The following is a 12,182-nucleotide window of genomic DNA, read 5'->3' as shown; positions in this document are numbered from 1 at the left end:
TTCATTATGTTTCAGGTTTTCTCTAGTTTTAAATATTACATGCTCTACATCCACATTTGCTATATTATGTTTTAGCATGAAAATTTAACAAAATAATTTGCTCAAACCCACATATCTCTAAGCCAGACACAGAGTACACAAAACCCATGCAAGCATACACACAGCATATAAATGTTTCTTAAGTCTTCAGGATTTATTTCTATGCTGTAGAAATATGATTTAATTTCAGCTAATTTTCAATTATTTTGCTACAGCTGTTATATACAATTATTATAATGATTATTTTCTTCCCTTTGAAAATTTGCTTCCTTCTAACTATAATGCACTGACCTTTGATCCCGCTTACTCCTTTAGTACAATTAAGATTTTAATTACATGCATACTTAATGTGAATGCTTATATAAACTTGCATTTTTTTCCTTATTACTAACTACACTTAATATTTTGGTTGTCGTTTTGGTTTCTGAGTCATACACAGCTGTGCTCAGGACTTATTCCTGCTTTGACACTCAAGGATCGCTCCTGGTGGGGCTTGGGTGCTAGGGATCATGGCTCGAAGAGTTCCATTCAAGGCAGGCTCCTTACCTGTGGCACTTACTCTCCAGCCCTAACCAGACTCAAATTCACCTTGCTCACTCTCCTTGCACAATGGTAAACTTTTCTTTTGGTTGAAGGCACAGATGGAGATAAAGGGATTGAGAAGATACTTGAATCGGGCTAGTATGTGACACAGGCATGAACACCACCATGGAAAGAAATATAAATGGGGTTTTCTTTTCGAATGGACAGGGAGGGAAAGGAAATCTGCCTCTTCCTGGCTTGCTCTAACAATGTTTCTACACATTTGGTGGCCTGTGTCTCTCTAACCTGGGCGGCTGTAGGTAGTGAGGTTGCTGTCACTGTTCCCATTGCCCGCTGTGCAGCAATTGATGGAGCAGTCATTGTGGTTGTTGCTACTGTTGGGCCACGTGTCTGCCAGCCACGGCTGTGTGGCAGGTTCACTGATGTTGAGAAGTCCTGGCCTAAAGAGAAGCAAAATAATAATAATAATAATAAAAAACAACTATAAAAGCAAGTGTCATGTAAACCGCAACTCAAACATACTCCAGAATTCCTAAAAGTTTGTCCCATTATTCTCAAGTCATTTGCTGAGCTCTGCAGAATAATACATTCTTTTCACAGTGGCTAGAACTGTGGTTCTAAAAATCTCTTTGGTTCCCATAGCTATCACTTTATAAATGGCAAGTTATGCATCAGACTTAAGCACCTACATTATTTGCAATGAAACACCCTAATCAGGTATAGTGATTACAAATCAAACACGAATTTATAAAAAAAAATACAGATATTTCCTTTTCTTTCAGCATCTGAGTTTGTGTTTCTTCATTCCAAACCTATTTGAAAAAAATCATTCCTCCAGCAATTTTGTTAAAAAAGTAAAACTAGGGTTTTCTTTAGACAACGAACAAAAAAGCATACGTGCTTATTTCTTCATTAAAATCGTGTTTCAGAAATGGCTAAGTTGGGGCTTTGTGAATTCTTCAGAGCCTCATCACTGTTCTGATGCACAGCTCCTGTCTCCATTTTCTAATGATGACAAGGTAAAATGCCACCAATTCCCACATAAACAAAGGAAAGCTGTGGAGCTGAATCTGGTGAAACAAAGATGTGCACTGTAAGGAATATCAGCACCCGTGTCTCTTTTGGCACAACTGATGCTAATCCTCTTTCCCTGTGTGTTGTGAATGAGAAGTGTATTAGCAGTTACTAATGGACGCCCTGGACCACCAAACACCAGCGCACAAACTGGAGTCAAGGTCAGAAGCCCCGATGGTCTTTTCCAACTCTGACTCCATTTGGTAATTTAGCAAAAGAGGTGATGACACATGGTATGCTTCAGAGATGTAACATGCAGATGCCAAGGATCAGGCTACGATTTCCTTTGCTTCCTTGGTTAATGTGCAGTAACCATGCTTCTCATTCACCTGGTAAAAATTGCCTGGCATTTACTCTTCATGATTCTGATTCTCATACACAGACAGTTGAGGAAACTTGAAAACCCTCAGTGAAAAAAATGATGGTTATTTGAAGAACAATTGACTACAACTGAAGAATATGGATTTATAACATCCAGTGTATACATGTTCACATACATATACTTATATATGTATGTATATAGATATACCATCCACATACACTATTACACACATATGAATATATTAATATAACAGCATTTAAGTGCGTTAATGAGGCATATATAACTACATGTATATATGTACGCATATATACCCATCTGTATATATGTATAATCCATATTATATCCATATATGGATTATACATATGTAGTTAAGTATCTGTAAAAGTAACATTTACTCTTTAATATGTGACACCGTTTTGTGATTTCTACAGGTGTTAACTCATTTAATCCTCAAAACAACTGTATTAAGCTATCAAGTAGATACTATTATTATACGAATTAGAGTGGCAATACAGTTGGAGAGTCCCACAATGATCCAGGATGCCATCCAGGTGCAAAGGAGAGTGCTGAGATTTCCTAAAGCCCTCACATACTCTTAATAAAAAGAAAGGGAAATGTCTGAAGTCTTTCTACTCAGAATAAAACCCTTAAGACAGCACTCACTATTATAACTGATGATATCAACATGCTTTAAACAGCAGTGTAACTGAACTGTTCAAATTTAAAACAATAAAATGCAAAGTATTTCCAGATAACTGAAGCTTTTGAAATAGATGTTAACCATGGAAATTCTGCATCTTGTAATCTTTTTGATTTCCTTATTTTATTTTGAGTTAAAACTGTGTGTGTTAAAGAAACTCTCCATCTAGTAATATTTAGCTTCCCTTATTTTATTTGGAGCTGAAGCTGTGAATTTTTCCTTAGATAATTTATTAAAAATACTTCATATTTGACACACAGTATCATGGGATGTTGGAAGTCTGGGTCAAGTGGAAATTTTCTACAGTCTGACTTATATTTCAAAAGAATAGATAATATTTTTATGTTACTATAGTTCCCTCAGAGAAAGATTCTTTTTAATTTTATTTATTTTTATTAGTGAAACACCATGAGGTACAGTTGTAGACTTACAAATTTTTGTGTTTGGGTTTCAGTTATACAATGATCAAGTACCCATCCCTCTACCAGTGCCCATTTTCCACCACCACAGGTCCCAGTATCCCTCCCACCCCCATCCCCCCATCCCACCCTGCCTCTGTGGCAGGGTATTCCCTTTTGTAGAGAAAGATTTTTAAAGTGAATGTTTTGATATCCATGGATGGGCTGAAAAGAACTTTTTTTATGAATGGGTAATTTCCAACAGGAAGTAGGATTAACAATTCATATCCTAGCTTTCCATTTAGATTTAATTTTGGAATGCTATTTAGGGAAGAAGGTGAGCCATGATTATTGGGCCATCATGAATCTCAAAATGTCAAATGTGTATTTCAGAAATATCTGGGGAAGTCAAGGTCATAAGCAGATACTCAGATAAAGATGCTGAAAACCTTTTAAACATTCTCACTGACTGTCTTTATGCATTTAAGATGATATGGTAGATACAAGAGAGAGAGAGTAGATAGAGATGAAACATTCAAAATAGAGTAGGGATTATGCTATTAATACTTGTCAAATATTTTATGATGGAACATATAATAAATATATTATCATGTCTGATTATACTTTCATGGTAATATATGAGTGGTACTTTGTTTCATCCTTGTCTTCAAAAGAAAACTCTACTAGAGAAAGAAACAAATTAGGATTTGTTAAAAATCATGTCTATTGCAATTTCTTTCAAAAGGACAGCTTGTGTCACGAAGGAACAGAGGGAAAAATTATGTGTCATGTACCTTCTTTTCCTCTTAGTCCAGGTATTCTACTCACTCAAAAAAACAATAAATCAATGATTTGAACTTGCAAACAATAAAATAATCTAGTGGAAGGTAGAACTGGGAAAATGGTCCTTGAAGCTGGCAGTAAGGGTTGCTTTAAAACTGTCTTCTCTTTTCACTGATAGCCGGGGACACATTTGAAGCTGAGGTCAAAGTATATAGCTAAGAATCCCCAGCATTTGAGAGAAACACAAGGTCTGGGATGTGTGTGTTTCTCTGCTCCCACAGCAAGGAAATGTGGGATTGGTCTTTTCCACCTGGTTGACATGACTTTCTCTCTCTTTTCCTCCATCTTGAGCATTTTTCTGCTTGACCGTATGGCAGTTTAGACATGATTTTGGGAGGACATGGCGGGTATGTTGGACATAAGTGAAAACAAAGGAACTGTAACAATGAAGTACTTCCTGACACTTCTCTGGATGATTGCATTACAAATCCTTTGCCCTCTTTAAGTGGGGAAGTGGTCTGTTTGCTTATGACAATCTTCATTCTCTTTTTCCTGGGAATAAATATATCAATAATTTTGAGAACTAGAAGAAATCGGTCAAACTACTTTATTGAGAAGAACTTCCAGGCCTTAAAGTTTTCTCTAAGGGCATAACTCAGGGTTCCAGAATCCATTCTGTATGTCATCCATTCCTTCCTTTCTAGTTACTGTAACATCTTTCAAAAATGAATAATTCATGTATTGATTTTACTGATACAATTTAACAAATTACATTTATTATGTTATAAAGAAAATAATGTATTTCATTTTTTTGGAGGGACCCACACCTGGTGGTACTCAGGGCTTACTCTTGGCTCTGCAAGGATCACTCCTGGGAGGCTCATGCGACCGTATGTGGTGCCAGAAATTGAATCTGCATCGGCCACCTGCAAGGTAAGTGTGCTACCCACTGTACTGTATAGATTCAGCCCTGTATTTAGTGATTTATTATTAAATCTAGTAAACTATGTAGTTTCTCTTATTCTACTATGAGAGACAATTACAAGCCAGGAGTTTGGTATCTTTCCATAAAGAATCCGCCAGGCCCTCTGGAATTAAACTTTAAAGGTTATTTCCGCATGGTGATACAGTGTACTTTCCAAATGAATACTATATCCAGGAATTGTATTAATTTTCAGTCTGCCACTGAAACTAGCATTTGGTATCTATGAATTTTTTTCATTATTTCCCAATGCGGAATAAGCTTGCACATTCCTTTAGAGCAGGAACCAGGCTTATGTCGTGTGTGTGGTATGTGATGTTGTGCACGCGTTCATGCGTAGAGGTCGGTCCAGAACACACAGAAGATGCTCATTAGGCACTTTTGGATGTTTTGATTAATAAAAAAAAAGCTGAAGTCATGAATACACACACACACACACACACACACACACACACACACACACACACTCACAGAGGTGGTTATACAATCAGGCATTCCAGATTTACCCAAGAGAAAATGTTCTGGTGCCAGAAGCTGTTTCATGAATGCCTAGGCTATGATTTAGATGGAATTCCCCTGGATGCAAAAACATGCCCTGGTTTAATTCTTGAATCAAGTGGATTTATTCCTTGTGAAGACCTCCCTAGCTCTGAGTCTTTTAGTGGCTGGCTTTGTTTCACAGTCTGAAAACAGGAAGTACCCAGGAAAGAAAAGATTAGTGCTTATTGCCAAATCTGTACAGCATTAGCTAAGTGGCCAACACTTTTTTTTTAAATCATTCTTTGTCAAATACTAAATTCAGTAATTTTTAGAAGGTGGTAGGTTCGTCAGATTCAGCAATAATATCTTATTTGCTTTGTCGTTCCCAGTAATAACCACATTATCCAATTGCATAGAATAGATCATTCAATAAGTTAATTGAATTCTAACTATAAAATGATTTTGGTTGGAATGATTTTCCCCTAGACTTTGAGCTAGATACTACTGTTTTTGAAAAATAAAAACACCTCTTATTGTGGAAAATCCTGAAGCTTGGTTCTTGTTACTTTCTTTATTTCATTCCTTTAAGCTGCTTGTCACATCACTTTGTGATTTCTCTGTGAATATATTAAAGTTCACTGAATAATAATTACAAAAACTAATAAATATAGGATTGAGGCTTATTTTAATTAGCTTGGTGAAAAAAACGCTTTGAGTTAACTGGCTACGAAGGTTTCTTCGTTTTCTTTGATTTCAACATATTTCCTTGGAAATGAAGAGCAGAACTGTTGTTGAATTCACAACAAGAACAAACAAACATAACCTACAACTTCTGAGCAAATGCTGTGTTCAGCAGGTTTTCAAATGAACACTTTTTGTTTGATCATATCTGTTAACTAGCTATATTTCTTAATCTTCATAAATGCTATTGCTTAATTACTTTAACTCCTTTTAATCATCTGTTAAATCAGTAGGTCTACATTTCCCGGTTAAATTGCGCCCTCTCGTGTTCATCAACTGAGATACACAGGTCCAAGCTTACAATTGCATTTAGGTGTGAAGGAAGACCTTGGTCCTAGAGCAGAGTCATACGGAGTATTTCTAAAAGAGTTGAGCAAATTTTACCTTTAAATGAAAACTTTTAAGCTAAAACAGTTCTGTAATTAAGGAAGACGAAATTCCCTTTGGGAATCTACAAAACAAGTAGGATAATTACCTCCCTCCACTGCTCACAGCTTCGCCTCCTCTCTGATAAGTTACTAGAATGTTACAAGAAAAAAATAATTAATAGAATGTTACAAGAAAAAATAATTAATAGACATGTTTATATTTATTAGAATAAATTATTACATACACAGCAACTTTTTCAAAATAGAATGCTTTCTCTTTTTCTATAAAAATCATGACATAAATCATTACAGGAAATGTCAGATTTCTAATTCCGCTTGTATTTTTTGTTTGTATATAGAATTAAATAAAAATAACTTATTGTTCAAGTGTGTTAAACAAGGTTGAGAATTTAACCAAAGAAAAACTCTAGTATTCTCTTCTTCAATGTAATTATTACACATTTGCACATCAGTCATCCAATTTTGAATTTATTACCAGATCGGATCATTTATTTTATACATGAAATCTTAAATTTGGTGGGGAAAGAACCCACTCAGACTATTTTCCCAGAATTTTGATGACCAGTAAGACAAATAGGAATATTATAATAAGGCCTCTCTTTTCCACACTGAACAACATATGCCAAGTTTTGACTATTAATGTGACTTTTTTTTAAAGTGTCTTATAAAAATGATTTTCTCATATTTTCCTCAGAGCTTTTCATGGAGCACAAATGTATTTTCATGCTCTTGAAGGCCTTCTCAGCTTAAACTTAGAGTGTAAAAAATTACAGCCATAACAAATAAAGATTTGCACATAGTTAGGCAAAGAGTTAAGCAGATTAGCTTTTCTGTAAATACAGACACATTTTCTGAGAAGAAATGTGTTTCCAAAAGCTGCCAAATTCTGCTACTTAGAAGAACTCGAAACTGGGAGTCTGCTGAGGAGAGATAACTGCTTCCACTGATTACAATAACTGGATTAACACCGAGGAGGCACCAGCTCAGGTACCACTTTGACTGGAGGTGATGTGAAAGAAGACCCACTTGGAACAAAACCGAATAGACCGGAATTTTACAATCCTGACTAGGGGGAAATGGAAAGTTTTATCTCTCCCTGTGCTTGGATGTTTTGGTTACCTTTAGGAATGCTGACATGATGGATAGAAAATTGCAAGGGAGGGAATTTTTGGTTGTTGCGAACTAAAGCTTAAGTTAACAGAAACAAATGCACCGCCAAGTATGAAATAATCAATGAGATGATTAGCATGTTAAATCATGCTGAGGGGAGAGACAGTGTGTCTATCTAATGAAACACATGCAAACAAGCCTAGGATGCAGTACGGAGTCATGAATAAATAACTACTTGGAATGGATGAAAAGCAACACCAGTCATTTTGACTTCAAATGCATGCCTGACATGAGTAAATCAAGTATTGTGTTCCATTTTTAAGTCCCTTCCTCTAACTGCAAAAATATTAAATAAAAATAAAAACACCACAATACAACACATGCCAAACTAACAAAGGAAGGAAGGAGGGTAAGTGCAAATATATACCTGTTGGTGTGAAGGTAAAAGACGGGACTGAAAAATCAAAACAAAATATAAACCAGTTATTAAGCTGAAGAGAGAAAGGGAACATATCACATTAGTATAAATCAAGCAGACAGCTGAACATAAAACAAATGTAAATAACTAAGCCCGCAGTTCTGACACTCTGATTTATGAATAAAACCAAATTGAGGTTAGAAAAAGAAGCTTGTCTCTACAGGTACCATTTTGAAGTGTCTGACAGTCTAGTTTGGAAAGGAATTGCTCTGGGTTAGCCTGGGAATGACCCTGCATTTAGCAACAGAGATTTTGCTCAGGCTTTAGTACAAACAGGAATCCTCTGCTATTAATCATTTCCAAACACTGGATGATGGATTCTTAAACAAGTATTATCAGGGTCTTGCTTGAACCTTATCTGGAGATCTGAAAGTAAATGCTTATTAATGTGGACTAATAGTACACTTAAGTATTTGTCACAGAGAGAGAGAGTGAGAGAGAGAGAGAGGGAGAGAGAGACAGACAGACAGACCACATAAAGAATGAAAGAAAGAGTCCTAACTAGAACAAAAAAAAAATGTCAATTGGACTGTTTTGTTTTGCTACAAGAAATACCTTATACCCGGACATGTAAATAGTACGATGCTACAATTTTTCTTACCATAAAAATTTGTGATTGGATAGGGAATTTGAGGGTTTTAAATTTTAATTTCCTTCATACGACGTAAATTTAGAAGTTTTCTAGGAGTGGATGGAGCTTTATTTATTTTTTTAATACCATGCTGGTAATTACAGAATAGTACAATAAAGCCCCTCTCTGCAATTCTAAATCTTAATGCAGTTAACAAAGGTCTGAAAAAGGAGCTACAGGCCTCAAAAAGGGTCAGTTTCCCCTTCTCTTTCCCTATCTTCTTCCATTCCTGGGTGTGGCATCTCAGCAGAACTATCCCCGTGGAATTCTATAAATTGGGGAGGCTGACTTATTTCCCCAGCTCTTCAGAATAATTCATGATAACAAAAGCCAGGGAATCTACGTTATTCCCTTGAAGACTGAAGTCAGCTCTCAAGACATCCTTGATTCACACAAACAAGAGTATTGAGGATTTATTGTGGATCAAAAGGCTACCCCCGCATGCAGGCTGCCCTTCACATTGGCTTGTCCTGAAGACATTTACTTGAGGGATAGAGCTTACGGGTTGCAATTGGAACGCGACCCTTACAATGGTCACTCCTCATCATCCCACTGTACTTCTGAGTTAGGACAAGAACAGAAGTCCAGACCTCAATGTCACACCCAGAAATTCTCATCCGGTCTTTGCAGCACAACAGTCTTTGCCTTAAGCATGCTATTCTGATTTCTTTCAGCCAAGACTTTTCAGAGAGTCAAAGTAATTTAGCTCCAATCAAAAATTCAGAGCCACAGTAACAAGTCTTCATGAAAAAAAAAGAAAAAGAAAAAGAAAAATCCATTTAGCAGTAAAGCTATTCAAACCAGAATGGAGAGCCTGAACATTAATTTGCAATTACAAGGACATAGTGAAAATATGAAAAGCCCCATCACTGCTTCTAGCTATCTGGTAACTCCAGTGTGAAGAATAGAAGATGAGATGAAAAGAAGTTGGGTGAAATGAAATTCTTATGGCTCACCCACCCAAGAATAGGACTTTATCCTCAAAGCTTGCAGAAACATAGCCAACCCCAGTTACTCAGTGATGCTAGGGCATTATGAGAATGTGAATACGTCGAAACGTGCACTGCTGCCTTTTCTGGTAGAGGCTGTTCCAATACCAACAGTTAAACATAGGGGAGAAATATATATATATATATATGTATATATATATATACATATATATATACATATATATATATATTTTTTAAGATGTTCACTATTCCCCTACATCACACTTCTGTTTGGTGGCTTGAGGTTAATAGTCTCTTTTCACCTTATTTCTTTAAAATCTCTCTCTCCCTCTTCTAATTATCAGGAATAGTTTTTGCCCAAGACATTTTATGATTTCAGAATGCATTTCCCCCCCTAATTGCATAGAAACAGAATTATATATATATATATATAAAAGTGCCAACCAGGCAAAGTGAGGAAAGCAGAATCAAATGCTCACCAATTACATTTGTAATTATGTTCTATGATTTCTGCTTAAACACAGGCTAGTTAAAAGAACAATGATATTAGTTTAATAGATGTTTCAGAAAGTGCACATAAGGCATCTGCCAGCATGCTTAAAGTCCATTAGTAGAAGAAAAGAAACATTTCAGAAAGGAGAAGGCTTTCACATCACTTATTTAGAATTCAGAACAATATCTAAAGAATTAAATCATTCTAACTACACAGCTACAGCATTTCATCACAGCAAGAAATATAGGTTTCCTGGAGAACTCTAGAGATTCTACATCTATATGCTAATTAGTTTATTTTTTCCTCATTTCACATCAGATTTCAAAACACAATCCCCCCCTCCCCCAACCTTGCCCTCTCTCTGGTCACCCCCTCCCCACACATCCACAGGCCCCTCCTCTGAGAAGACTCTTTTTAGTAACTCATGCCTGGCATTGTTCTATTTCATATAAACATAAGGAATGCTGGGCATTTTGTGGGTGCCTTCAAGCCCTCATTTTCATTTCATAGGCAGGGGCATTGACATCTTGCTTCATCTCTAGATAGGACTCAGAGCTGAAGAAAACATATTCAACAGTGATAATGTGAAGGCAGGCTGGAGCAATAGCGTAGCAGGTAGGGCATTCGCCTTGCACGTGGCTGACCTGGCCGACCCCAGTTTGTAGAGCCCGGCAAGCTAAGGAGACTATCTTGCCTGCATGGCAAAGCCTGGCAAGTTACCCATGATGTACTGGATATGCTAAACACAGTAACAACGAGTCTCACAATGGAGACGTTACTGGGCCCGCTCAAGCAAATTGATGAACAACAGGAGAACAGTGCTACAGTGCTACAATGTGAAGGCAAATGTATGTACATGAAGAGACCGCTATGGAGTCACAAGTCGGTAACACACTGATTTATCTTCCCAGTGTGGATGATTATTTCCTGTTGACTCTTTCTTGCCAGGACCACTTGTGGCCAAGGGCACAGCTATTTTTAGATTGCTGCCCCAGGCTGGTTTGTAAGGACCTGACTAGGGACATTCAAAACATTTCATTAAAAAAAAAGTTATCAGCTAGCACTATAAAATCTAATGTTGGGGCTGGAGCGATAGCACAGCGGGTAGGGCCTTGCACATGGCTGACCCAGGTTCAATTCCCAGCATCCCATATGGTCCCCCTGAGCACCGCCAGGAGTGATTCCTGAATGCAGAGTCAGGAGTAATCTGTGCATTGCCAGGTAGCACTGTAGCACTGTCCTCCCATTGTTCATCGATTTGCTCGAGCAGGCTCAGTAACTTCTCCATTGTGAGACTTCGTTGTAAATGTGTTTGACATATCGAATACATCACGGGTAGCTTGCCAGGCTTTGCCGTGCGGGTGAGATACTCTCAGTAGCTTGCCAGGCTGTGCATTGCCGGTTATGATCCAAAACTAAAAAAAAACCCTAATGTTTCTGTCTAATGGATCAAGAAATGACTTGGTCAGAAAATAAAGGAAACGTTCACTCTGAAAATATGGAGACAACAAAAAAATTAACAAGGTGGTGATGGTGGTAAAGGACCTGTTGAATGGTAATTCTCTTTAAATTTGCTTTAAGTCACTGCCAAAGATGTGTTAGATTATAGGTCCATGCAAGTATAGGACAAGAACTAGGGAGAATATATGTGTCATCCAAATTAGGATGACTTTGAAAGTAAAAGGTACACTTTCAATAAACTAGAACTGTACTCTACAAACTTTGGGTCATCCTGTCTGAACTCTGAATCTGAGGCTGAAAACTGAGTTCATTTGTTAGGGAGAGGAGATGTCGATATCTGACTTACAGAATTAACAATCCCATCAGAGAACGAAAGTCAAAACCTTGGGTTTATCATTTCTGGGATCAAAGAACCAAAAACTTTCTTTTAAACTTAGAGAGCAAAGAACTTAACAGCCCCAAATGAGCAAATGAAGTGATGCAGACCTGGACCCACCAGGGTGAATCTTATTTTAAAGACTCTTGTCTGGAAAAGGAGATTTGCTATTCGTCACACTGTGCTGTTACCAAAGTAAAACGTCTCTGCAGCTACCACAATCGAATAATAC

General features: G+C 37.1%; 1 protein-coding gene across 1 annotated transcript in view; it reads right to left on the bottom strand.

Annotated features, from left to right (window-relative positions):
- ROBO1 (roundabout guidance receptor 1) overlaps positions 1–12,182 on the bottom strand; it is an 839,320-nt gene that overhangs the window by 46,533 nt on the left and 780,605 nt on the right. Inside the window, exons 19-20 of the mRNA XM_056135441.1 lie at positions 6,538–6,580; positions 868–1,022 (exon numbers count right to left, since the gene is read on the bottom strand). Of these exons, the coding sequence (XP_055991416.1) occupies positions 868–1,022; positions 6,538–6,580 (198 nt within the window). The remainder of the gene's footprint in view (positions 1–867; positions 1,023–6,537; positions 6,581–12,182) is intronic.

The sequence above is a fragment of the Sorex fumeus genome, unplaced genomic scaffold, assembly GCF_029834395.1.
Source record: "Sorex fumeus unplaced genomic scaffold, SorFum_2.1 ptg000115l, whole genome shotgun sequence".
Taxonomy (NCBI): domain Eukaryota; kingdom Metazoa; phylum Chordata; class Mammalia; order Eulipotyphla; family Soricidae; genus Sorex; species Sorex fumeus.
The sequence above is the reverse complement of the archived record's forward strand: the minus strand, read 5'-3'. Positions and strand labels throughout refer to the sequence as shown.